Below are 26,917 nucleotides of genomic sequence, written 5' to 3' on the forward strand. Positions count from 1 at the left end.
AGAGAGTACTTCTCAAGCATGGTAGTTACGCCCGATCTCTTCTGAGCCAAAATAAAGTGATGTCACTCGACCAGTGTGAGCGAAGTGGTTAGTCTATCCCCCTCTAATTAGTGATATGTAGTTATATTCAGCATTCGCCAAAATAATATCCCCTGCAAAGAGTGAAAGGGTTTGTATTCGTGTCGGAACTACGCATTTTGAAAACAATTTCTATTTTTCTTGGTTATAATAAAGGGATTTTGACGAAGGAAAAATCTATTTCTGGGCGAGAGACCCGTGTCGCCCAGTGAAATGCTCCTCTAGCACCATTTCTAAGGTATATAACTGCTATATATTACCAGAGAAAAAATTGCATAGGGATGCCAGGTTGAACCCAGCTCGCTCACCTATAAAAGGTGTCGATATATAATACTGGGGCGTGATAAATCACAACCAGAGGCCTCGCACCATTTAGATATCTCCTGTCAAAATCCCCGAACAGCGAGGTGACGTTCAACCTCCCACTACTACTAACAATCCCACGCCAGTGACGTCACTCCTTTTTAGCACGCAATTATGATAGCCGTTATTTACCTTGTGTGTGTATTTACCGGGTTTTTTTCTGGATTTACCTTAAGATGTCGGACTCCCCTGTCCCTCCATCTAAGTTAAGTACCAGATCTATGAGTTTTGAGATTTTGGAGGGGGGCCTTGCCCCTTTTTGTTTATATTATTCAGTTTTATTATTCACGACCTTTCGTAGGTCTCTCAGATGGGCTCGGCTCCTTTCTCTCTCTATCGTTCGTTCTTAGCGATTTTCAAGTTATGTAATTGGGTTACTTCTGGGTGAAGCCAGTTGAAGAATTATCAAGGGTGTGGCAAGCCTGTATGGCTACCTCTCCCTTCTTCATACTGAATAGGTTAGCCATGTTGTTGCTCAGGCTGATACCTCGCTGTAATTCCTGTCAGGACTTGCGGGGTGGACGTGACTGGAAGTACACATTAGATGACTTAGGTTTGTATAGCTAGGAAAAATACAAATTTTTTTTTTAAATGTTTGTCATTTGTTCCTATGCGGATACAAACAGAGTAATTTAATTGGGAGTTTTCCCTAGGTGGGAGGAAGTTCCCTGAAGAGAAATGCAAGAACATGGCTGTAATTATCCTTATCGAAGACGAAATAACCAATAAATCTGGCTTCAAGTATTTTGACCAAAAACAAATTATTAAACAAAACTGCAGGTATCGAAACTTCGAGTTAAACTTCTACCACCCATTTTCCCTTGGATGGGTACAATTGTGACTTCTATAGGTAAGAACAACATAAAAACAATAAGGAAAGATTTAAAGAAAACAACCAAATACAGGTAAAACCTTTGAATATTTTTAAAAAATCTGTTTAGCAAGTAATCCAAAGGAAATAAATAGCTTGTGCTCCACTATAGTAGGCACTTTCACTTATTACCACTGCATTTGCCACTATAATAAATTTGGTGGCACAGATGTTACATAACCAATCAACAGCAGTCATGTAACAAGAAGAGTAAATAATAATTTTCTGTATTTACAAGGACACATAGAAAATGGTTTGGTCACAGGAATGCAGCTAGTATTTGTGCTAACAAATAAAAATAAATAAATATATCTTTGAAAATGATCACCCACAGCACACTGATAAAATGTGAAATCATTGTATTTCAACAACTATAACAAAAACAATCAAGGCTTCTAAGATTCATCTCTTAAACCTGTGCAGATCCATTCAGATTTATGACTTTCACACCCCGAAAGTGATAGGAAGAAAAAAAATGGCTCTTGACCTGGTAACAAAAAAAGCAAGAACTTTCAAAAAATCAATTACTAGAGAAGATCTTAGAGATTACAATAATGCCACACTAGTGAACCAACTCCCAACCACAGCATTCATTTCACTGCATAAAACTGACCGCTATTATAATGTTTAATCACTCTTTATCAAATATCAATTGATAAATTAACTGAAAATAAAATTGCATAACAGTAGACCTGCAGCATCAGAACCTAGTTCTTCAGTCCTTGTATGTCTGTCAATTCTGCTTGACTGCACTTCAATAAACTATCACAAGTATAAATATTTCAAAAAAGTGAATTCTGCGAAAAAATATACAAGTGTATATCCATATGCAAGACAAATGAAAAAATGCAATTTCCCTTTATACAGAGCAAAAAGCAATGTACAATAAAGTACAGTATCTATTAAATAATAGTAAATATCTATTTGGCATTACTGTATTATTATTAGTCTATGGATCAAACAATGGCAATAATTTCACTGGAAAAACATCCACTTTTCAGGAATGTACACCTGTACTAACATCACAGGTTCCACCATTTTCTGCTAACAATAATTTACAGTTCTGTTTAGTAATGCTCTGTTTAATGGCCCACTCTGCCAAAAACTCTTACAAAAATCTTGGTACTGAAATTCACTCTTCCAATGAAAATTTTCAGTGCAATAATTAACTGGATACTCTATTCATTGGACTATTATATCACACTAATAAAGTTTTGTGGAACACCAATACTTTCCATTCAATACTTGGTATACAGCTCTCATGCAGTATAACCTTTCTAAAACAGGGATATTTCAATATACTGTCCATTTTTTACAAACATATTTATAACTTCTAATCAATCTTCACAGTAGAATATATTTTCCGGACAAATTTGCTGGTGCCGACGTAACCAATGGTTCCGCACATGATGCCTAAGGTGGCACTGAAGAGGGCCATGTAACCGAAGTAGAAGGTAGTCTGGAAAAACCCATACATCCTGAAAGAGAGATAAAATATTTAATAAAATTATACAGTCAAGTATAAGAAGGTCCTCAGCTTACGTCGTCCTGATGGAAGCTTCCTATTGGCAGCTTTCTAAGGGATATTCGGCTACAGTGATACTCCCAGAGAATTGACCATAGGTCTCCAGAATTCTAACTCCTGGCGCGAGTATCCTTAAAATTTTTCTTAAGGATATCGCACAATATCAGGGGACGTATATCCTGATACGACACATGGCAATCTTCACCCCGAATAGGTTCCAAAATGCTGTTTGAAAGTTGAAATTTGTATAATTTTGGCCTTGGGTACGCTTCAACGAAGTCGCATGCCTAGAATTTTCAGCTGTAAAAGTTAACAGATAGTACCGTTTCACATGGCAAACATGGTCTTGCTTAATGCATTAAATTATAAAATTGTTTTATTTCAATATTTCATAACGAACTTTTAATACAATATCAGAGATTTATTATTTTATTTGGATTTTGTGTTTGTATCTCCAAATGTCTGTAAGTTGAGGACCTTCTTAAGTAGCCACAAATACATATACACACATGTAGTGCAGTTCTAATTGCACCATTCCTTCCTTTAAAGTAATAAAAATTATTTTTTATACAAAATTTAGACTTGTTTATCCCCAAAACATGTCGCAGACTTTGCTAGCTTTAGACAGAAGAATGGTAGCAACACAACATATGTACCACCTAAATACTCCAATGTCTATCAATCACCTGCTGCAATTTTTGTCCACATACTGTATACTGGATATAAGACAACCCGAGATCAGCAGTGCTTAGAGGTGGGAAATCATTAAACAAGATTATTTTCGTATGATAAAACCTTTTTGCTCTTACTAAAAATATGCTGTGTTTCTTCACAACTATATTGCTAATATTCACAAATTACAATTTATGTGGGAATTCAAGCTGATTAATGCAACAGAATACTGACCAAGGTATACAGAATTTAATGGATCACTTTGGGACTCAGATGGAAAAGGTACCCTATGCTGCGGTAACTCGGATGGTTCGCTAGTCTCTCAAAATGAAACATTAAGGAGCTTGTGTAGGTAATTATATGCTGCCTACTTTTGATTTCAGTTATCATTATATCAATTCCGCCAATAAAGATTTATTTGGATGCATTGTTGCCTTAGATAATAATAAATTCAAATCCAATAAAATAAAAAGGAATGAAATCACCTTTTGTTAAAATAGTAAAGTTTTCTATGAATAGTAATATAATTTAAACCTAAACAAATTTCTCTCCCTCTCTCTCTCCAAACACACACTAAAGTTATCTTATTGAGAAAGTCTTTCAAGATTTTCGGTGATCAATCTATTCTGAAGAAGTGTTTTAATTCTTTCATTCTACCTTGTTTTGAGTATTGTTCTCCTGTCTGGTGTTCAGCTGCTGATTCTCATCTTAATTTGTTGGACAGAAACTTACGGTCTATTAAATTTCTTATTCCTGATCTAGATATTAATATCTGGCACCGTCGTTCAATTAGTTCATTATGCATGTTGCATAAGATTTTTCATAACTCTGACCATCCTTTACATTCAGATCTCCCAGGACAATTCTATCCTGTTCGTAATACTAGGCAGGCAGTTAATTCTAATAGCCAGGCCTTCTCCATCACGAGGCTCAATACTACGCAGTACTCTAGAAGTTTTATTCCAGCTGTGACCAAGTTGTGGAATGATCTTCCTAATCGGGTGGTTGAATCAGTAGAACTTCAAAAGTTCAAAGTTGGAGCAAATGCTTTTTTGTTGACCAGGCGGACATGAGTCTTTTTATAGTTTATTTATGACATATTTGTTTTTGTTGTTGTTAATAGTTTATATATGACATGTCTGTTTTGACGTTGTTACTTATTTTAGAATGATTTATTGTTAATTTGTTCTCTTCATTTATTTATTTCCTTATTAACTTTCCTCACTGGGCTATTTTTCCCTGTTGGAGCCCCTGGGCTTATAGCATCTTGCTTTTCCAACTAGGGTTGGAGCTTGGATAGTAATAATAATAATAATAATAATAGTAACAGAATTTAGACCTAATTTTTTTTCTCTCTCTCAGGAATGTTTTGCAATAAAATGTGTGAGGCACTGATTGTATGAACATTTTTTGAAATAGTTTTATACCTACTAAGCAAAATAAAAGAACAAACATTAAACTTAAGAGTACTTTTAGACTGCCTAATTTGTATATTTCCATTGATATAATTAAACATGAAATTCACCACACTTACTTTGTCTTGAAGAAAAAGTAATATGTTGCATAGAAGTAAACATATCCTGCCGTTGAGGCCGCAGCAAGAAAACTTGTCCACTGCCATCTATAGTCTTCCGCATTTAGAAGGAAGTACGCGCACACGATAGTCACACATACAACGACGATCAAGAGAATCACGAACACCAGCAACATGAAACCATATACATAATATATCTTGTATGCCCAAAATGAAGTGAAGATGAAGTACCTGAAAGACAAAGAGAAATTTGACTCCTCAAAGACATTAAAAAAACAAAACAGTTAAGCCTACCATGACAACATAAACCCTATGCTAATCCATATACTCTCAAACAAGACTGTGTTTAACAACTCATTTTTACATAAGTCTTTAAGGGGTTGTCATAGACGGGAGATCAAGTCCCCCTCACGGGGGATCGAGTCCCCCTCACGGGAGATCGAGTCCCCCTCAGGGGAGATCGAGTCCCCCTCACGGGAGATCGAGTCCCTCTCACGGGAGATCAAGTCCCCCTCACGGGAGATCGAGTACCCCTCACAAGAGATCGAGTACCTCTCACAGGAGATCGAGTTTCCCTCACTGGAGATCGAGTCCCCCTCACAGGAGATCGAGTCCCCCTCAAACTTGTTAGTTTCTTGTGTCTATAACTTACCATCACTGTGAGCTAAGGATGGAAATTTTAGGGGAGCCTATGGGTCTACCTGTTGAGCCATTGCCTGGCACTCCCTGGTTCTAGTTATGGTGAAGGGAGCTTGGGTACTGATCATATGTATATGGTCAGTCTCTAGGGCATTATCCAGCCTGCTAGGGCAATGACACTGTCCCTTGCAAGAGCCAACAGCAAAACAAAACTTGGTGCTCTAATCAAGAAGTAACTGTTTATAACAAACATGGAATGATGTACTAAACCTTAGTACTTTATCATTTTAAGAGTAGAAGCCACTTCATTGTTAGACACAGTACCTTAAGTGGGATTGTTTAAACCACTGTTACTTCAAAAGCCTTTACTATACTTACATTTCTATGAATATAGATCCAAATGGAAGTATTCCACCGAGAGGTATTATGACTAATGGCTCCATAAACCATTTCTTCTCGGGAATGGGACGGGGTACGGCATTTACTCGGCAAGGGTAATTAGGCTGTCCGGCTAGATTTCTTCCCAAGACAGTACCCACCAACGTGAGAGGGAGTATTACGAATGTGCAGATGCATAAAACTGCAAGCTGAAAGAGATTAAAAGACAACAAAATTACTGTAATGAAGATAGAATACATTGCAAGGACTTCAAAATCACAATGATAAATCTATAAGGGAAATAATGAATTCTAATAATAATTTTCATTATTTTGATGCTTACCAGCAAGTCCCATTGCTAATATATTTAATTATTCAAAATGTGAGATTCTAAACCTAAAAATATATGAGAGAGAGAGAGAGAGAGAGAGAGAGAGAGAGAGAGAGAGAGAGAGAGAGAGAGAGAGATTTCATAATCATAATGATAAATTTATAGTGAAAACAATGAATTCTTATACATTAATACATTTTCATTATTTTCCAGCTTACCAGGAAGTCCCATTGCTAATATATTTAATTATTCAAAACTTGAGCTTCTAAACCTTAAAAATAATGAGAGAGAGAGAGAGAGAGAGAGAGAGAGAGAGAGAGAGAGAGAGAGAGAGAGAGAGAGAGAGAGAGAGAGAGAGAGAGAGAATCTTTCATCAATATTCCTATCAAAGTAAGCCCTTTACTTTAAATGTTACTAACAAAGTAAAGCTAAAATGCACAAGAATGAGGTCAGTGCTTCATATCATATGATGCCGTACATGTAGAGGGAGACAGGTTCTCACCATCAACATAGGGAAAGAGATAAACTTAATTTCTTTCATTTTTAAGGTTGAATACCTCGAATTTTGAACATACAATATTAGCTATGTCACTGCAGGTATGATTCACTGAAATAATGTGCACTGAGAAATTAAGAACTTGATATTGCCAATGATGACTTACCATAATTGTAAATGCAATTGCCCTGGAAGCATGGTAGTATATAGCAATGAAGTTGATACAAAAAGCTGTACCACACACAAGTGTTGGAAGGAAAAGTGCTGACATCATCATTTGACGAATCCAAACTTTACCTACGAAAAGAAAGTAGAGACATTTTTACCTATGAAGGAAAACAAAGTATGGTATAGAATCAAATTTTTCAGATTTTTTTTTTTTTTTTTTTAAACCCAATAATCTTGATCTTTAAATGCTCCAGACATCGAGACTTTTTGTCTAATAGACAAATAGAAAATACCCAGCAACCATTCGCATGTGCATATAAACCCCCCAGCTCCCAACAATTAGCCGTCTCACTTAGGAAGTATAGGCAACTGTTCGTAAAAAATCAAAAGCCATTTCCGACTTCACATCATTCACCCCTAAATATCAAATAAAAAATCTAAATGATTTCAGTTATTTCAAATGACTTACCTCCCATCCGTGCATATAGCGATCCTCCAAAATAGCCATTTACAGGGGAAGTTGCAGCATAAATGAAGATAGCAATGCTTACCATGGAACCTCGCCTGAAAATAAACATATCTTAGCCAGGTAAAGTACAGAACCATATCACACTGATACCTAAATTTATATGATGCGATCACCACTTTCTAAGAAATTATATAAACTTAACAATTTATTCCAGCAGTTTTATCGATATCCAAAATGTTTATGATTCCATAACTCACAACTCATTCCAACAATAGCTATTCTTTAATAAGAGAATTTAATTCTTTTCCCATTAGCTAAGCTTGATAAATGACCAATTGGTTAGTTATGCTTGGGGTAAGTCTTCTCTTAATATCCCATAAGGCTACGTCACCTATATCAAAGGATCTGTTGGCGTTTGCAAAATTCTTGATTTTAACCCTTTTACCCCCAGGCTATTTGGAAATTTCCAACCCTTAACCCCCAGGGGTTATTTTTTTTCAAGCACATTTTGCAGTATGTTTTTTTTTATAAATTGCTCTAACAGCCTTAATTTTTGTCATAGAGAGGTCAGGTTGGTCTCATTCTCTTGGAAAATGCCAGAAGTTTCTCAAAAAATTATCAAAAATATGCAAAAAAAAATTTAAATAGCAGTTTTTTGCAAGGACGTACCAGTACGTCCATGGGGGTAAAAGGATGTTTTGTGAAACGTACCAGTACGTCCTTTGGGGGTAAAAGGGTTAATCATCTGGGTTTGGTAAGTAGACCGAAAACACATGCATTTCTCTCAATCCTAACTTCATGTAAACCTCCACCATTCTCTCACTTTTATTCTACATGTCTCTCGCTGAAAACGAATGCATTTCCATCTTTCTTTACCCACTCCTACTGAGAAATACATTGCCTTGTTTCACAAGAAAACTTTTTGATCTTACTGCAAACTTTTAACACAAATATTTAACATTTGAAATATGAACAAAACCAATATTTTTAAATTATAATCTATTTTATCGTATCTTCGAATAAAAATAGTTATCAATTGCATGTACCAACTTTTTGACAGATTGATAACAAATAAAAAATGAAAAATCAGTGCCAAAGAATTGGACAACAAATAAGGATTGACTGTGTTAACTAAACTGCCTCTCATAAAAGATAATGAGAGGACAAGATTAGAAAAGTAACTATACTCGAGTGCCATATAAGGACGAGATCATGGTGAGGGGTAGATGGAGATGGTTTGGGCACGCTCTTTGCACTCCCCAAGAGTGATTCGTTCGTTCACCAAACTTTCAACTGGGCTCCACCAGACACTATAACAGTTGGAAGACCCAGGCCTACATGGCTGAGGACTATGGAGCATGAAGTAGGAGAAGTATTGATTTAAAAGGTCAAGGTAGAGACGACTGGCAAAATCTAACCGAGGCCCTTAACGTTAATAGGCATAGGAGGAGATGATGATGATAAGACATCTGGATAAATTACCAAATAAAGACATACATTATTCAAATAATATTGAAATGTAAACTCTCACTTTTATCAACCATAAACTACAGTAAAAACAAATTAACAAGAGATTGGTACGTTGATACAAAAAGTACAACCAGATTAATTGGAGTCACATTCTTTATTGGATTTTTCTCAGAACCCGTCGTCCTTCATTTGTCTCCAGAAAGGGCAAATTGGTGGCAATACTTTACGGCAGTTCCATGACGAGAGAAAATTCTTATAATTTGCTTATTTTCATTATTAGAATGTGCTGTTGACATTTCAAAATTAACCCTTTTACCCCCAGGCTATTTGGAACTTTCCAACCCTTAACCCCCAGGGGTTATTTTTTTTTCAAGCACATTTTGCAGAATATTTTTTTTTAATTGCTCTAACAGCCTTAATTTTTGTCATAGAGAGGTCAGGTTGGTCTCATTCTCTTGGAAAATGCCTGAAGTTTCTCAAAAAATTATCAAAAATATGCAAAAAAAAAATTTAAATAGCAGTTTTTTGCAAGGACGTACCAGTACGTCCATGGGGGTAAAGGGATGAGTTTTGTGAAACGTACCAGTACGTCCTTTGGGGGTAAAAGGGTTAATAACATACAGTATTATAACAACAGGGGCACTTAGTAAAGCCCAGGCCTCTGCAGCAGCAGCTTATTTCTCGAACTTTTGCTCAACCTTGACATGTATTAATTGCTGTAGATTTTCATACACTCAAATATGACCAAGTTTGAAGTGCCTGTAATAACGATGTACTAACTTATGGCTGATAACATGAATTGAACATTTTGCTTGACCGTGACCTTGATCTTCCAAAATTTAATAATTTCCAGCTTTTTATATAATAGTTAATCCCTGCAAGTTTCATTCCTCTACGATTAAAATTGTGGCCAGGAAGCTGTTCACAATCAAACACACACAGGGGATTAAACATAACCTCCTTCCAACTTCGTTGGTGTAGGTAATGAGAAGGCAAGATTAATGGAACTAAATACATATCAACTTACTCTGTATAAAGCTCTCCAACAATAGCCAGCAGAATAACAAGAAATGAAACTGTCAACATTTGGTAGCCTGACCCTACTAGCGATGAAAAGAGCATCGGATGCGACGGAGGCCGGAAAACATCACCGTGGACTTGTTTCCATCCGTACTCATCTCCCAGGTCACGTTCCTGTAAAAAAAATCCATAATACGACGTTATCCTTGGGACGCCTAACACTTTGAACCCAATCTCTCACTAACTGAAAAAATAAGTGCTTATCAAAGCAAAATATTATACATAAATCGTAATACTTTTAACTGTTCTAAGGCAGTGGATATTGTATTGTATATTTTTCATCTTCTACTTTATTGTGAAGGAAGGCACAAAAGCCGTTGGATACCTTAACACTTACATTCTATCTTTTATCTACTCAAGTATTCCATACAAACACCATTAAACAGGCAAAAATCAGATAAACCACAAGGGAAGTACTGAAATAAAATCATTTATTAAAATTCTGTTTATTTCCGTGAATTCGACCAGTGGTTCACCAAGCTGAGACCAGCACTCTAAAGGAAGCGGTTAAGTAAAGGAAAGAGCCTAAAAAAAACTATAGTCCACAAACAACCATATACTACTGTCCTTCTTGCAGACAGGAACAATGAGTTAAGACCAAGGAGAGATGCTGGGTTTAATAATACAGAGTTCATACAACGCCTTTTCCAAGAATGCCGTGTCATTGTTTATTAAAGTTTTAGTGACCGAGGCTTGTATCGAGTTGATTTCAAACTGTGTGAGGGGCTTGACAGTTAGGATGATATATTAAGTGTTTATAATAATCTTACACGACAAACATTTTTAAATCATCGACTAAACTCAAGAACCAACCACTACTAATAGTACAATAGTATGACTTACCATGTCATCCATTTCTTCATCCTTTGAATATCTGGCATAATCCTTACGCAGTGTTCGCATCAAAATCATAGAAACGAGCCCGACAAGGAAAATTACCATCATAAACGAATTGAAAATGCTAAACCAGTGAATCTGAAAAAAGAAAGAATACGGTATACAGTACTCGACCACTCACCATCGCACAAAAACAAGTCTATTGTATTTCCACTAATCTCATTGCTAAATGATACTACAGTACATACATACATACATATACCAAGGCCCTTCCCTCAATTTTTGGGGGTAGCCAACATCAACAAATGAAACAAAACAAAAAAGGGGACCTCTACTTTCTACGTTCCTCCCAGCCTAACAAGGGACTCAACCGAGTTCAGCTGGTACTGTTAGGGTGCCACTGCTCACCCTCCCCCATTATCCACCACAGATGAAGCTTCATTAAAGTATAAAAGTATAACAAAATACTACATCTGTAATGGGCCCTCTTACTTATCAATTAATAAAATATTTATCAGAAAAAATTGTGGGAGTCAATATTATCTAAGCAAACGTAGATGGTAGCCCACTCCAACATAAACATAACTGTATCGTTTTGAACATAATGTGTACTGTAAAGGAATTTTTTATTAACAATACAGTTGGTTTTACTTTAAATTTGTTACTATAGAAGTGGTGGATAATGTGGGAGGGTGGGCTGTGGCACCCTAGCAGTACCAGCTGAACTCGGTTGAGTCCCTTGTTAGGCTGGAGGAACGTAGAGAGTAGAGGTCCCCCTTTCTTGTTTTTGTTTCATTTGTTGATGTCGGCTACCCCCCAAAATTGGGGAAGTGCCTTGGTATATGTATTTATGTACTATAAAAGTTACAGTATTTTGAGCCTGTGACTTCAATTGCGAATTAATTCCTTTCTTCAGGGAAGATTCCAATACAGGTTCAACTCTACAATATTCCTACTTACTCTGTGTTGGAAAAAATTGGGATCCAAATATTTATCAAAACGATCTTCAAATTTGATGCCAGACTTTTTCCAATTGACTTCATAGGTAAACTTCAGCTTTGCTCCCAACTCGAGCTTATGTTTAACTTCTGAAGTGAGGTTGACATCGACAATCTGATTTCCATTGTAGCCTAAATCAAACTTCTTGTGGGTCCATATGTAATAGGCGTCGTTTGCTTCATCGATTTCTCCGACAATTCCTGTGAATTCAAAGAATAATAAATGTTAAAATTTTATAAACTCAGAATTTGACTTTGTAACCACGGACACTAATCTCGAAGGGAATGATTAAGAAATTACTCCACGATGAGTTATTCCAAGCATCGCAGTCACCTGAACAACTCTTCTTGTTTATCTTCTTCCTTCTCCTCCTCCTCCTCCTTTTCTTACTTCTTTCCCCTTCTTCCTCCTCCTGGAAATTCTAATAGATTGGGTAATACTATAAGAAGACAGAGAGACTGGAAAAAGACAGCAAATCGTGTAAATATTCTTGATTGAAACAATTAGCTAGTTGGTAACATAAGAATAAAAAAGAGAGAGAGAGAGAGAGAGAGAGAGAGAGAGAGAGAGAGAGAGAGAGAGAGAGAGAGAGAGAGAGAGAGACAACGATATTTTGATTTTTAATTTGTTTGCTTCATCATAAGAATGACTGGTGTTTTCTATAAAGAATTAATTCCATATGTTATGAACCTGTAAAATTCTCTGTAAAGGTAACCTAATATACAGTAAATAGTTTTTGTAAAACTGATTTTTGTATCTTCATAACTCAAATCTACTTCCATTGGATAAGGTTCTTTTACCTTTGATAAATAGTAACTTTTACATGGTTGTTCATTTGACTCCACTCTTTATTCAAATTATAGTTACTGTCAAAATTAGACTTATTTTTACTATAATTTCCTTTTTATTATTATTATTACTTGCTAAGCTACAACCCTAGTTGGAAAAGCAGGATGCTGTAATCCCAGGGGCTCCAACAGGGAAAATAGCCCAGTGAGGAAATGAAAAAAAGGAAAAATAAAATATTTTAAGAAGAGTAACATCAAAATAAATATCGCCTATATAAACTTTAACAACACAAGAGGAAGAGAAATTAAATAGATTATTGTGCCCGAGTGTACCCTCAAGCAAGAGAACTCTAACCCAAGACAGTGGAAGACCATGGTACAGAGGCTATGACACTACCCAAGACTAGAGGACAATGGTTTGATTTTGGAGTGTCCTCCTCCTACAAGAGCTGCTTACCATAGCTAAAGAGTCTCTTCTACCCTTAGCAAGAGGAAAGTGGCCACTGAACAATTACAGTGCAGTAGTTAACCCCTTGGGTGAAGAAGAATTGTTTGGTAATCTCAGTGTTGTCAGGTGCATGAGGACAGAGGAGAATATGTAAAGAATAGGCCAGACTATTCGGTGTATGTGTCGGCAAAGGGAAAATGAACCGTAACCAGAGAGAAGGATCCAATATACTATTGTCTGGCCAGTCAAAGATGCCATAACTCTCTAGCTGTAATATCATTTCCTTTTTAGCTTCGTTTACTCTCGTTTGCCGCCAGTAGATTAATACCAGGATGTATAATCTGTGAATAATTTGTATTCTGTATCTATTATCAAACAAAGATAACCCATCATTGACATGTTCTGAATCTTAAGTGTTAATTGGGATCCATTTCTATGAACACTGATAAAATCCAGATAACACGCCATGACAGCCAAGATTAGAAATTCAAATATAAAAATGAAAATATGTAGAAATTAACAAATTCAAAAATAGTAGTTTTGAATTGCAAAACAGTAATAAAAGATAAAACTAAAAATCCAAAACTTAACTGAGCATAAATTTGCCAACTTTTATGAACTAAAATATGAAAATGCTTGTTTATTATTATCATAATTACTAGTCAAACTACAATCCTAGTTGGAAAAGCAAGATGCTATAAACCCAAGGGCTCCAATAGGAAAAAATAGCCCAGTGAGTTAAGGAAAATATGGAAATAAATAAACAATAAGAAAAAATTAACTAATAAATTATTTTAAAAACAGTAACATCAAAACAGATATGTCACATATAAACAATAAAAGACTTACGTAAGCCTGTTCAACATAACTCGTTTGCAATGTTATTCAGTACGTATAAATAATGTATAATGAAAACTTACCCCATATTGGTAAATCGTCAATGTACATTTGATACCAATAATGATTCTTCACTGCATACAAAAACGTTTTTAGACGGAGCTCGTCCAACTCCACTTCACAGTACGTGGTTTTTGATACATCACCTGAAAAATTAAAAGTAATTACACCCATGAACTAATACATCACAAAAACCACTCTATCCTTTTGTATGTTATATTCTTTTACAATGAAGGCTTTGAATATTAACCCTTTTACCCCCGGGGTATTTGGAAATTTCCAACCATTAACCCCCAAGGGTTTTTTTTTGCCCAGCACATTTTGCAGTATATTTTTTTAAATTGCTCTAACAGCCTTAATTTTTGTCATAGAGAGGTCAGGGTGGTCTCATTCTCTTGGAAAATGCCTGAATTTTTTCAAAAAATTATCAAAAATATGAAAAAAAAAAATTTTATAGCATTTCTTTGCAAGGACGTACCGGTACGTCCATGGGGGTAAAGGGATGGCTTTTGGGAAACGTACCAGTGCGTCCTATGGGGGTAAAAGGGTTAAGAAAACTTCATGGAAGTTGAGATGAATATTAATGAGAAGAAGAAAAAACCTTATATGAATGCATAAACATAATTCGGTGAACATACAATTTCAGTTATACCTTAGTACTGATTTTTACAGAATGATACTATACTTCCTTATTATAGTTTACAGTTGTGATTTATGCTTCTAAACAAAACAGAGAAGTGGGGACTGCTCTAAGATTCTGAAAACTATTAACGCATAGTTCGGCCGAATGCAAATTCATCAAATAAAGATTGTCAAGTATCCATATAACTACGAAGGGAACTGCTCTAACCTTCTGATACATAGTTCAGACAAATGAAAATTCATCAAATAAAGATTTTAAGATATCCATATAATTACAATATTATTAAAGTCTCCTTAAAACTTAAAGAAATCACATATTTTAAGTAATTTGTATTTTTCCTAATAGTACTTACCTCGAACAACTTTCTTAGGAGTATCTGGAATCTCCTCCCATCCGACCAGAATTTTGTGTAGTTTACCCTACTCCCGTTTTCTCTGGCGGAGTGATACGCGCCCAGAGACGACCCGGGGTCAGAGAGCATGCTTGCTGAGGTCTCGCTCTCCAGTAAGTTTTGTCAGATAGGTTTCTATTAAGTCCTGTAAAGCACTCGGGGTAGGAGGGGCGGGCCATAACCCGAAAGTAGTTCGAGGTAAGTACTGTTAGGAAAAATACAAATTACTTAAAATTTGTGATTTGTTCCAACACGAAGTACTAACCTCAAACTACTTTCTTAGGAGACTTATACCTTAGGAGGTGGGAGTGTACCACAGGACCCAGAGACTGTGATGAGGCAAGAAAAGGGGGGAACCTAGATAGGAGGCTAGGTTCTGCTGACCCTCCAAGAGAAAACACGAGAAATAGGGAAAACTACCCAAAAAACTATCTTAGTGTCCAAGTAACTCACCTCTGTAAAAATCCTCGGAGACGTATCCATTCACTGACGATGTATGCCCTAGTAGTTAAAGGGTTTAGTGTCATTTCAGGGAGGGTAATAAGGGAACAGGGAGGGTAAGGAAGGAACCTGTGTCTCTTGGACTTACTGCCCGTGGTTACCCTGGGGCTACACCTTTAAACCTTTTGAAGCGCTGAAATGACGGGACCGAGAGAGAATCCGTCCAAGGACCTCCTCGAGCATTCCTTCAAGTAGTGAGCTGTGAGGGTTGACTGATTGGCCCAAGTACCCGCCCGCAGGATTTGGCCGACTGCCATGTTCTTCTCAAAGGCCAACGAAGTACTCAGACCTCTGATGTCGTGGGGTCTAGGCTTACCCGGAATAGGAATCCCTGCACTACTGTAGGCTCTCATGATCACTTGCCATAGCCAGACGGAGATCGTGTTTTTGGAGACTGGTTTCTTCACTAATCCTGAAGAAACGAACAGACTCTTGATTTCGGGTCTAAGCCTGGCTGTCCTCTCCAAGTACTTCCGTACTGCTCTGACAGGGCACAGCCGCAAGTCCTTCGGGTTGTCTGAACGTGGGATTGCCGGCACCAAGAAGCCTTCAAACTTGGGGTCCCAGACTGCTGGGTTCTGGGTCTTGGCCACGAAGGATGGTACGAACTTGAAGGTAGCTTCACGCCAGCCCTTCGAGCGTGACACCTCGTATGAAAGTCCATGAAGCTCCCCTAACCGTTTTGCCGATGCCAGTGCTAGCAGAAAAACTGTCTTGAGGGTGAGCTCCTTGTCTAAGATATCCTTTAGGGGTTTGAAGGGAGGTTCCGACAACATCTTCAGGACCCCAGTCATGTCCCACTGGGGCACTCTAACCGCTTGAGGATGGCATGATTGCTCGAAGCTCTTGATGAGCATTGAGATGTGTCTGGAGGAACCTAGGTCGATGCCCTTCAGGAGGAAGACTTGTGCTAGGGCGGCTCGGACTCCTTTAATGGCTGGGATGGACATATTTACCTCGTCCCTGAGATAGACTAAGAAGTCAGCTATCTCCGGGATGGAGGCTTTCAACGGCTTGATGTTCTTTGCGACACACCACTTCGTGAAGGTCGCCCATTTAGCCTGGTACACAGCGGCTGACGACCGTCCCAGGTAACCCGACATCCTCGTTGCGGTCTTCGCCACATACCCTTCCTTCCTCAGGAGACGCTCGATAACCTCCACGCGTGAAGGCAGAGGGATCAAGGGTTTTCGTGGAACCTTTGAAAGTGTGGCTGCTGGAGAAGGTCTGACCTGTCTGGAAGGGGCCAAGGTGGAAGGCGCGCCAGTTCCTTTAGATCCGCGAACCACTCTCTCCGGCCACCAGGGCGCTACCAAAGTCATCCACAGGTTGTCCGCTCTCCTCACCCTGTTGAGGACTTGTCTGAGCATTCCGATGGGAGGGAAGGCGTAAACGTCGAGGTTGTCCCAAGGATGCTGGAAGGCGTCCTCGAACGCCGCTCCTGGATCTGGCACAGGAGAACAAAACACGGGGAGCTGTGCGTTCAGCCTGGTGGCGAAGAGGTCTATTACTGGCAAGCCCCACTTCTGAATCAGAGTCTTGGCCACTTCTGGGTGCAAGGACCACTCGGACCCCACCACTTGACCCATTCTGCTGAGGCCATCAGCCAGGACGTTCCTCTTCCCTGGAATGAACCTGGCCGGGATCTTGATCTGCTCCCTCGGACCATTCCAGGAACTCCAACGTGAGGCCGCACAACTCCCTCGATTTTAGTCCTCCTTGCTTCTTTATGTAAGCCACCACCATGGCGTTGTCGCACATCAGTGCCACGGTGTTTCCCCGGAGCTTCTGAACGAACTCTAGGCATGCCCTTTGCACTGCCATCATTTCCAGCACATTGATGTGCAGGTTCTTTTCCTTGGCTCCCCATTTTCCTCTCGCTGTGCTGTCGAGGAGATGAGCACCCCAACCCTCCTTTGATGCATCCGTGAACAGGAGAATCTCCGGAGGATCGGCCGCGAAGGGCATCCCCTTGAGGGTGTTCGATGTGTCGTGCCACCACTCGAGGACCTCCTTCGCTTCCTTGTGCGGGGAGTCTCTCTGGTTCCAGGCCTCCTTCAGGTTTCACTGTACTCCCCTGAGTTTGAGTTTCCCCTGTGGGACTAGCTTCTCCAATGACACGAGGTGACCTATCAGTCTCTGCCAGTCCTTGGCTCTCCTGGGCTGACCCGACAGGAAGGGCCGTAGGATCTGTCTCAGGTTGTCCAGTCTCTCCGCGGAAGGGAATGCTCTCGCCAACCGGGAGTCCAGGACCATCCCAAGGTAGGTCATCCTGGTGGAGGGTATCAATTGGGACTTCTCCAGGTTGATGGTGATACCCAGGACGTTGCAGAACTGCAGGAGCTTCGCGCCTTGCCCCCTCAGTACTTCCCTTGAGGATGAAAGCAACAACCAGTCGTCCAGGTACCGAATCAGGCGGATGCCCTGTTCATGCGCCCAGGCTGAGACTGTCGTGAAGATCCTCGTGAAGACCTGAGGGGCTGTGGATAGACCGAAGCAGAGGGTCTTGAACTGTAACGTTTGGGAACCCCACTTTACCCTTGGGTATTTCCTGCTGGAGGGGTGGACAGGGACCTGGAAGTATGCATCCTTGAGGTCTATGGACATCATGAAGTCTCCTTCCCTCAAGGCCGCTAGGACCGACTTCGGAGTGTCCATCTTGAACACGAACCTGTTGAGGGCTGAGAGGTCTATGACCGGTCTCCAGCCCCCTGTCGCTTTCTCCACCAGGAAGAGTCTGCTATAGAACCCTGGACCTGATTCTTGACTGGTTCCATTGCCCCTTTTGCCGGCATAGCAGAGACCTCTTCTTGCAGGGCCGTCCTTCTCAAGGGGTCCTTCGGTGCCAACCATTCCGCCTGTAGATCTGGTATCAGAGGTGGGGGGTCCACCAAGATGGGCAACCTGTACCCTTCTTTCAGGACTGTCACGGTCCACGGGTCCAATCCGGGTCCCGCCAAGCTTGCCAAGAACGTTTGAGGCATCCCCCCACCTGAGGCTTCAGCAGGAGTAGGGGGCCTCTCTCCCTATCTCCTTCGAGAGGCGCGGCCTGAACGACCTCTTCTGGCGGCTGAATAGGAGGGCCTGAATGCTGACTGCGCAGCCGACGTTCCCCTACAGGAGGGCTGCAAAGGTTGCTGCCAGGATGTAGTAGGGGCGTCTCTCCTGGGCTGGTTAGGTGAGGCGCGAGGAGGGAGAGGGACGTCAGAAGGAGCTCTTCTATGGGTAGGTCTTCTTGCTGGCGGGGGCCTGGGTTCCGCCACATCCTTTAGTTTCCTCACCCTCTCCACTATCTCTTCCACTTCCTTGAGGGGGAAAACTGACTCGTCCCACAGTGGAAGGCTCCTCAGGGACCTCGCTTCCCTGTCGGGGAGCCTCCTTACAAGCCTGCTGAGCACTGTGTCCCTTTTCCTCAGTATCCAGTTGGCAGTTTGTGTTATCGACTGATGGGAAAGGAACTTCAGGGCCTTACCTCCCGAGCTAATCAGCTCCTTCAGCAAGGCCTGATTTTCCGGGATTGCGAGGTCATGCGAGGACTGGAACCCTACCAGCGTGGAGGCCAACCAATCCAGCCACGATGACATGTGGATCAAGTCCCTGGACAGCTCCTCCATCATGGCAGTCTCCGCAGGGGAGAAACAAACCGGTGCCGTGGTAGCCCTCTCCTCTGCTGCACCCTGTCCCAAGACGGCGACTGCTGGTTCCACTGCGCAGGTCCCCCGCGCGGTGTCCTTCCGGGAAGTAGAACCGGGACTGCGTCTTCAGGCCTGGAGAAATCTACATGCACTCTGGTTCTTGGGGGCTTCCGCATGGTTGGCCACGACCTTGCTAACGTGCGCCAATCCCAGCTTCACATCTCTTGCTAAAGGGAGGGCTAGCGAGTCTCTGCTGTACAGGCGCATCCACCAACCTGTTGAGGCTCGAGAGCCAGACCTCGTCAGTAGAGGGCTCCGGTTCGTCCAGCCTATGGTGCCGTCGGATGAGGCCTATCACCCTCCTGTATGCGGAAACCTCCGCTGGCGAACCTTCTACCCCATCCTCTACCTTCTCCGTTGGGCGTCCCAGTTCTCGTGACGAAGGACCTCCGACGGGGGGAGCCGCACGAGGAGGAGGCATCCTCCTGGAGTGGTCCAGTCCCCTCACTTCAGGCAGTAGGACGGGCATCGCCGCTGGAAAGGAGGCCTCCATCCTGGTTCTATCTCTTCTTCCGGCGAACCATGGATCTGCGTTCTTGCCCGTCGAGGAAAGGTGTTTCTCCCGTTCTGGACGACTCATTGAAGATCTTGAGGCCGGGACGCGGCTATCAGATCAAAGGGGCGACTCTCCCCGCTGGGCGGGTGGAGTCGGAACCTTCGTGGACTTATGCCTGTCCCTTGGTGCCTGATGAGACGAGTCCCCCCGTAGGTCATACTTCCTTTCGTCGACAAAACCTACCGGTGAGCGGGGCTTGGGACGCTATCCCGCGACTGCTGCAACCCCCAGGAGTTGGCTACGGGGAAAGGAGACTCGCACCCATTCCTCCTCCGGCGAAAGACTTCTCCTGAACTTCCTCCTGGGGGATCTGGAACGTCTACTCACGTGGCGAGACCGTGAATGGGAGCGCGATCGAGATCGTCTCCTGCTGGACCTATCTCGCCGTCTCCTATGGTCTCTCGGGGCTCCGTCTTCCGATGAGTAGGAGTAGGCCTCGACCGAGGAGCCCGAAGACCTGTAGGACCTCGTTGGAGGGCCTGAATCTTGCCGCGTTGCTGGTGGTTCTGCATGAGGTTCGGCCGGCGATGAAGGCACCACGAAGTCCGCCGGGAACGTAGCTGAAGGCGTTGGAGGGGAGCGGGGGAGCTCCTCGCTGGGGAACCAGGTCTCAAACTCCTCTTCCATCCTCAGGGGCGATCTGAAGGGCATCTTTGGAGGCGCCCACACGAGGGTGTCTGATGGCGGCGAGTCGTCATTCTCGGCGGCACCCTCGGCTGCTGACGCACCTGAAAAACCTGCCCAAGAGGCGGGAGAAGAGACTGCTGCCGTTTTACCCCACATCGGATCGTCCGACGAGACGGGACTTGCTTTCACCAGGGCTCCGTCCCCCGGATACACCCCCCCAGGCCCCCCACTTGCATGGACATAAGACACAATCCCATTGTCAGGTAAATCAGACTCCTGGGGAAGGGCCACAGGCCGCTTCCCCGCAACAGATTTACCTCGACCCCTACCCTGGGTAGGGGAAGACGGCAGAGAGACTCTGTCCGACGGGATGCCGGGCGAAGAGACGCTGGACTTCCTAGGGGACCGTCGATAGGCCGTATCGCACCCACTGCACTTCATTCCAGGACTCGCACTCTGGACACGTGGCTGTAGGGGAACACACACTGCCCCTACACGACGAACACAAGGAGTGCGGGTCAACTTCGGGCTTAGAGAGGAAAGCGCCACACGATTTGCCGGCCACAGGCCCAGGGCAACGACGGGGATGCTCCATAACGCACTAGTAATACACCACGAGACACAGGAAAACAGAGGGAAAGGTTAGGGAAGCACACAAAGGGACCACGTGAGACACAAAGGGTCGCACTGGGTTAAGAGAGAGCGTCGGGGTGTTAACGCCAACGCGACCAAAAACTTACTGAAGAGCGAGACCTGAGCAAGCATGCTTTCTGACCCCGGGTCATCTCTGGGCGCGTATCACTCCGCCAGAGATGCCCCGCATAGAAAACGGGAGTAGGGTAAACTACACAAAATTCTGGTCGGATGGGAGGAGATCCCAGATACTCCAAAAAAGGAGTTCGAGGTAAGTACTTCGTGTTGGAACAAACAAACTTTTAAATAACCGAAAACAAACGATCCTCTAATTGATCTTAGCAAGAATCTAATCCTAACATGATAACACAAGATGAAGAACAACTGATATAATTTCACTGAATCATAAACTTATACATCAAGTACTGTAACTTACTTTATATTTGGACATCCTAAAATCTGAATAATACTAGTATGGAAAAAATTAAAAGAATAAACCTAATACTGCATCAGTAATATATTTCAACACTAAAAAGAATATCCAGAGCAGTATTTACATGTTATTGCTTCACCATTGAGATAAATATTGCGAGCACCAAGAGGTGGGTAGACTCGATAGCTAACCCGTCACCGTGTTCAACAAGAGGCGTCTGGTTCTTGCAGAAGAGGCGTCCTGTGTTTACAGGAGAGGCTTCTCTATAGTAAGAGTTCATGCGGGAAATCGCGTTTGAACACTGACGATATTAAAACGATAACTCTTTAATTTTTCAAAATATCTCAAATCTGGTCTAGCATTTTGAAACACATTCTATATACTTTTCAGCCCACATAATATTGTTTATGTAATTATAATCTTAACCCCACTAATAATTATGATTCATAGATAAACTGTTAATATAGGGAATGCCTAATATATCACACACACACACATATACCAAGGCACTTCCCCCAATTTTGAGGGGTAGCCGACATCAAACAAATGAAAAAAAGGGGACCTTTCCTCTCTACGTTCCTCCCAGCCAGACAAGGGACTCACCTGAGTTCAGCTGGTACTGCTAAGGTTCCACAGCCCACCCTCCCCCTTTATCCATCACAGATGAAGCTTCATAATGCTGAATCTCCTACTGCCTCATATATAGATAAAAAAACTAAATGCTATAAACTTGCGCTTCCATAATTGAAACACCACTCGATAATAGATTTGCATAAAAGCTTTCCTCAGATAAATACAATGTAACAACAGCTGGACTTACTTTTGTAATCAATGTCCAACCCCGAAAACTCGAGTTCGACACCTTGGAGTGCTTCTCCTAAAGTTTCATGATAATGAGAGATTTTTTCTTTTGGACCCATACAAAACGGAAGGCTGTAGTAAGAATACGTTTCCTGTCGGTTGTGATACGGACCAACTGTGTTCATCCATAGCACCACCTCTTCTAGATCCTTGTACTGTAAAGGAAAGAAATTAATTTAGTCAATATTAAATCCTAATATTGTTGGTAAATCCTAATATTGTTGGTAAATCTTAATATTGTTGGTAAATCCTAATATTGTTGGTATATCCTAATATTGTTGGTATATCCTAATATTGTTGGTAAATCCTAATATTGTTGGTAAATCCTAATATTGTTGGTAAATCCTAATATTGTTGGTAAATCTTAATATTGTTGGTAAATCTTAATATTGTTGGTAAATCCTAATATTGTTGGTAAATCCTAATATTTTTGGTAAATCCTAATATTTTTGGTAAATCCTAATATTTTTGGTAAATCTTAATATTGTTGGTAAATCCTAATATTGTTGGTAAATCCTAATATTGTTGGTAAATCCTAATATTGTTGGTAAATCTTAATATTGTTGGTAAATCCTAATATTGTTGGTAAATCTTAATATTGTTGGTAAATCCTAATATTGTTATGAGTCAGTGTGTCAAGCTCATGATAGGTTAAAGCATTCATGAAGCTATTAGAAGTTCAAATTTGCAGAGAATGCTTTATGTTGAACAGGCTGACATACCGTAATGTTATTGTTATTGATTTAGACATCTAAGGTCATTGACGCTGTGACACCGTAAGTCTGTCTTCATAGTTTATATACTGTATGCTGATCTATTTTAACGTTGTTAGCGATCTTAAAATATTTCCTATTAATTAGTCATTTCTTCTCATGTAGTTTATTTATTTCCTTTCCTGACTGGGATATTTTTACCTGATGGAGCCCTTGGGCTTACAGAATCTTGCTCTTCCAACTAGGGTTATAACCTAGCTCGTAATAATAATAATAATAATAATAATAATAATAATAAAAATGTCTAGGTTATGGCGATGAGTAGACCGTAATATTACAGTTTCCACCAAGAGAAGAATTTATGATTTTTCTTACTGGTTATTGAATCTCCTCAAAACAATAAAAAAAAATACATAAAAACCATATTAAATTGTTTAATTATTGAAATATTTGCCAATGTATATTTTATCAGGGCTTTTATTTCAAGTTTCAAAGAGATCTGAATGATGTCATGCAATGAGATAATCAGTATTTTTGAGCAATAGAGTAAAAAATTCTAGCATTTTTTTAAGAAGTTGTGGAATTATGGACGATAACGAAACCTGATTGATTCTTTTGTTTCAAGCTTTTCCAATCAATTACAATTTTGTAATTTTACACTCATTCCAGAAAACTATGTCAAATTTAAGGTTGCTGGCATTTTTTGGTTGGATAAATTTTATACAAAATTTCATGAATCAGAGTCAAGACTTGTTATTATTTTTTAGAAACCTTAAATAAATTCTTCTTTTCTGCAATTTGTATCAGTACATTTCATGGAAAATGTAAATATTTGGCAATTTCATGGAAAATGTAAATATTTAGCAATTTCATGGAAAATGTAAATATTTAGCAATTCCTAATTCTAAGAAACGTGGTAAATCACCGCTACCTGTAACTTCTTATAAATAAAATAAGGATAAAACGCACACTATAGCCCAGTGGTTCCCGAGCTTTTTTTAGGCCGGAGACCCCTTGACTTCCAGATGGACTCCGTCCACCACCTTCCCCTTGAAACATTAAACTATGTAAGAACTATGCATTAGTTTATATTTTTATTATAATGTAAACTTCATCATTTATAAACTGCATACGAGTTTCTTTTCTTTAGCGTTTCACATATGTTATGTCATTAAGATTTAGATATTATTTTCGTTTTTACTTGGTGTTTTCCCCTTATCCTAAACATCCAAATTTCCCAATGTAATCTCCCACTCTTATTGATCTGTAAGGGCGTCTGTATCTCTGAAGCTAATCATTTCCGATAGAAATGACGTTCCGATTAGCGTCAAAGTCATTATTACCGTATATTTCCGCGTATAAGGCGACCTTTATATAGGACGAGGTACAAAATTAGAGCAATTTTTCATGAATTTATCTCATATTGGTAGTATTAGACGACTGCTCAATCATAAAAACATCTGTGTATAGCCTAGGCTAGCTTTTGCAACACCAGGTACCTTATGAAATATAGGTTATGTAAAGATGATGATATTACTTAATGTATCCTTATAAATTCAAAATAAATGAAATAAAGCAAATCCTTTATCATTGTTTTCCTAGAACACACGTCACCTAGCCTGCATTGTTTTGTTTACGCTTAGCAGCTGCTCACATACGAAATGCCCGTTCCTCCTCTCTTTCTGCTTCTTCTTTTATGTTCTTTGATGTTCTTTGCGAGTTTGCTATAAAAGCATGGGATAATGTAAAGGTGAAAAGTGTCAAAAACGTTTAGTCTTCAACCCAGCACTGATCTAAACTGTAAATCAAACAACACCTCCATTTTCCTCGGATCTGAAGCATTCAATTGGCGACACCTAACCCAAGCGAATACCAGGGCGTGACTACTGTACCGTATACACTTCTTAAATGAAAAACTCATATTTTTGGTAGGGATAAACCAACATAACCAAGCTCTAAGGTAAGTTTAAATAGTTGAATATATGAAAATAGTTTGCCAGGTGCCAATCAGACATAGAAAACGGGAATTTCAATCCCATCTCAACAGCAGGAGACTGCATCTGCCGTTGTACTTTAAATTAAATCAATGGAATATGTCATAGGTCAAAGCATCCCCGCCTAACTTTAGATCGCTGTTTTCTTACTCATAATTAGGACTGTACCCCTCTGATCTGACCTTCATTTACCTAGCAGCAATTATTATTATTATTATTAAATGCTAAGCTACAACCCTAGTTGGAAAAGCAGGATGCTATAAGCCCAGGGGCCCCAACAGGGAAAATAGCCCAGTGAGGAAAGGAAATAAGGAAAAATAGAACATTTTAGGAATAGTAACAATATTAAAATAAATATTTCCCATTTAAACTATAAAAACTTTAACAGAACAAGAGGAAGAGAAACTAGATAGAAAATTCAAAACGCGATACATCTTCGGGTACCTACGTCGTTCATTAGGAGATGAAATGAAAGTAATCCGTTTAGCAAAATGTTTACGTAAAATTCTATCAAACAACATTATCAGATCATGTTTAAAAGGTCTTGGGATGAAGTGAACATCATTTACAGTACTCTAAACAATTATTTGATCTTTGGAAATAAGTTAAATAGGTGAAATAAAAAAAGATGATTTAAGTGAATTGCCAACAAATCTATTTACTAAATTTGTAGAATTTTATGAAAGTGGATGACTAACCTGATATTCTGTGGCCTAACTTATACTTGAAGGTTTGTAAGTGATAATTACCGTAATTTATAGATTTCAAGACTATATTAACCTAGTTTATTTTCATTTTAACCTACTGTATTATACAATAGATTGTCTTGTCGGATTTAGCCAATTCCAACAGACAACTGTACGGTAAATTGTGTCAACCTATTTTCACATTTATTCCAACATTAACAGCATAGATCAGTACATTAATGGAAAATTTATCTAATATAGATACATTTTATCAGGATTCTAATAAAAATCACGATTTCCTCATACGCAACCGGTCAAATAAAGCAACCGTTCATAGCTCGACAGAAGTAGGGTACCACAGGTCGGCCCTGTGTGACCCAGTGCATGAATGCCTTCCCGTACACATTTTACAACATTTCTCCATTAACATCTTACCGTATGGGTGTGTTCGTCCCCTACAACAACGAACAAAAGGTTGCAGACGATAAATAAAGTCCTCCACGACAACATTTTCAACATTTTCTCGTATGTTTGGCAATAAAAAGGTCTGTCTTTCAGGAATGTTTACAATTGCACATCTCGACTCAGTGTTGCCAGGTTGGCTAGTCTAAAAATCCCCAAACCTCATGATAAAAATCTCCAAAACAACCCAAAAATCCCCATTTCCACAAATATATAAAATATATTTATATCTGATCATGTAAGCTTTAATAATTTACTAATATATAAATTAAGAACTTATTCAATACACTTCATATAAGTGCAAGCAAACTAATATCAACAATATTAAGGTTTACTCATCAGAATATCCCCATCAGACACCCCAAATCTAGGGATAAATCCCCATATCTGGCAAGACTGTACTCGACTCACGCCACGTCAGCTCGCCAGATGGCAGCAGCGGTTTGACATCTGCTTACATACAACACGAACACCGCCATTCAATAACAGCTGTTTTTTCTTCTATATATTTTCTATCACCAACTTATTTATAATCAAGTCAACTAAATAAAACTCATTTTAAAATCTATATTAATATAAGATTCTATTTATAACCATATTATCATTCGTATATGTCATTTAACGAGAGCATTGCTTGTTATTATATGGCTTCAATTGCAATATTTTATCCCGTGCTGTA

At 40.0% G+C, this 26,917-nt stretch overlaps 2 protein-coding genes across 3 annotated transcripts in view; one reads left to right on the forward strand and one right to left on the reverse strand.

Moving 5' to 3' along the window:
- The window catches only part of LOC137655613 (serine-rich adhesin for platelets-like), a 488,048-nt gene that overhangs the window by 104,299 nt on the left and 356,832 nt on the right, over window positions 1–26,917 (forward strand). The window lies entirely within an intron of this gene.
- Window positions 1,342–26,379, reverse strand: LOC137655609 (transmembrane 9 superfamily member 3-like). Its single transcript, XM_068389512.1, has 11 exons — window positions 26,212–26,379; window positions 22,343–22,538; window positions 14,067–14,189; window positions 11,872–12,110; window positions 10,918–11,049; window positions 10,022–10,188; window positions 7,525–7,619; window positions 7,054–7,184; window positions 6,061–6,269; window positions 5,044–5,274; window positions 1,342–2,790 (listed from the first exon to the last, which is right to left on the reverse strand). The coding sequence occupies exons 1-11, from the start codon at window positions 26,293–26,295 to the stop codon at window positions 2,646–2,648; spliced, it is 1,752 nt and encodes a 583-aa protein (XP_068245613.1). The 5' UTR covers window positions 26,296–26,379; the 3' UTR covers window positions 1,342–2,645.

The sequence above is a fragment of the Palaemon carinicauda genome, chromosome 16 (assembly GCF_036898095.1).
Source record: "Palaemon carinicauda isolate YSFRI2023 chromosome 16, ASM3689809v2, whole genome shotgun sequence".
Classification (NCBI taxonomy): Eukaryota; Metazoa; Arthropoda; class Malacostraca; order Decapoda; family Palaemonidae; genus Palaemon; species Palaemon carinicauda.

What these genes read in the sequence shown, in the direction of transcription:
- LOC137655609 (XM_068389512.1), bottom strand. Translation starts at nt 26,295, where the DNA reads ATGTTGAAAATGTTGTCGTGGAGGACTTTATTTATCGTCTGCAACCTT. An exon ending in ATGAAGAAATGGATGACATG is followed by an intron (nt 10,189 to 10,917) that starts GTAAGTCATACT and finishes TTTTTTTTACAG; the next exon opens with GAACGTGACCTGGGAGATGA. An exon ending in TACTTTTTCTTCAAGACAAA is followed by an intron (nt 2,791 to 5,043) that starts GTAAGTGTGGTG and finishes TCTCTCTTTCAG; the next exon opens with GATGTATGGGTTTTTCCAGA.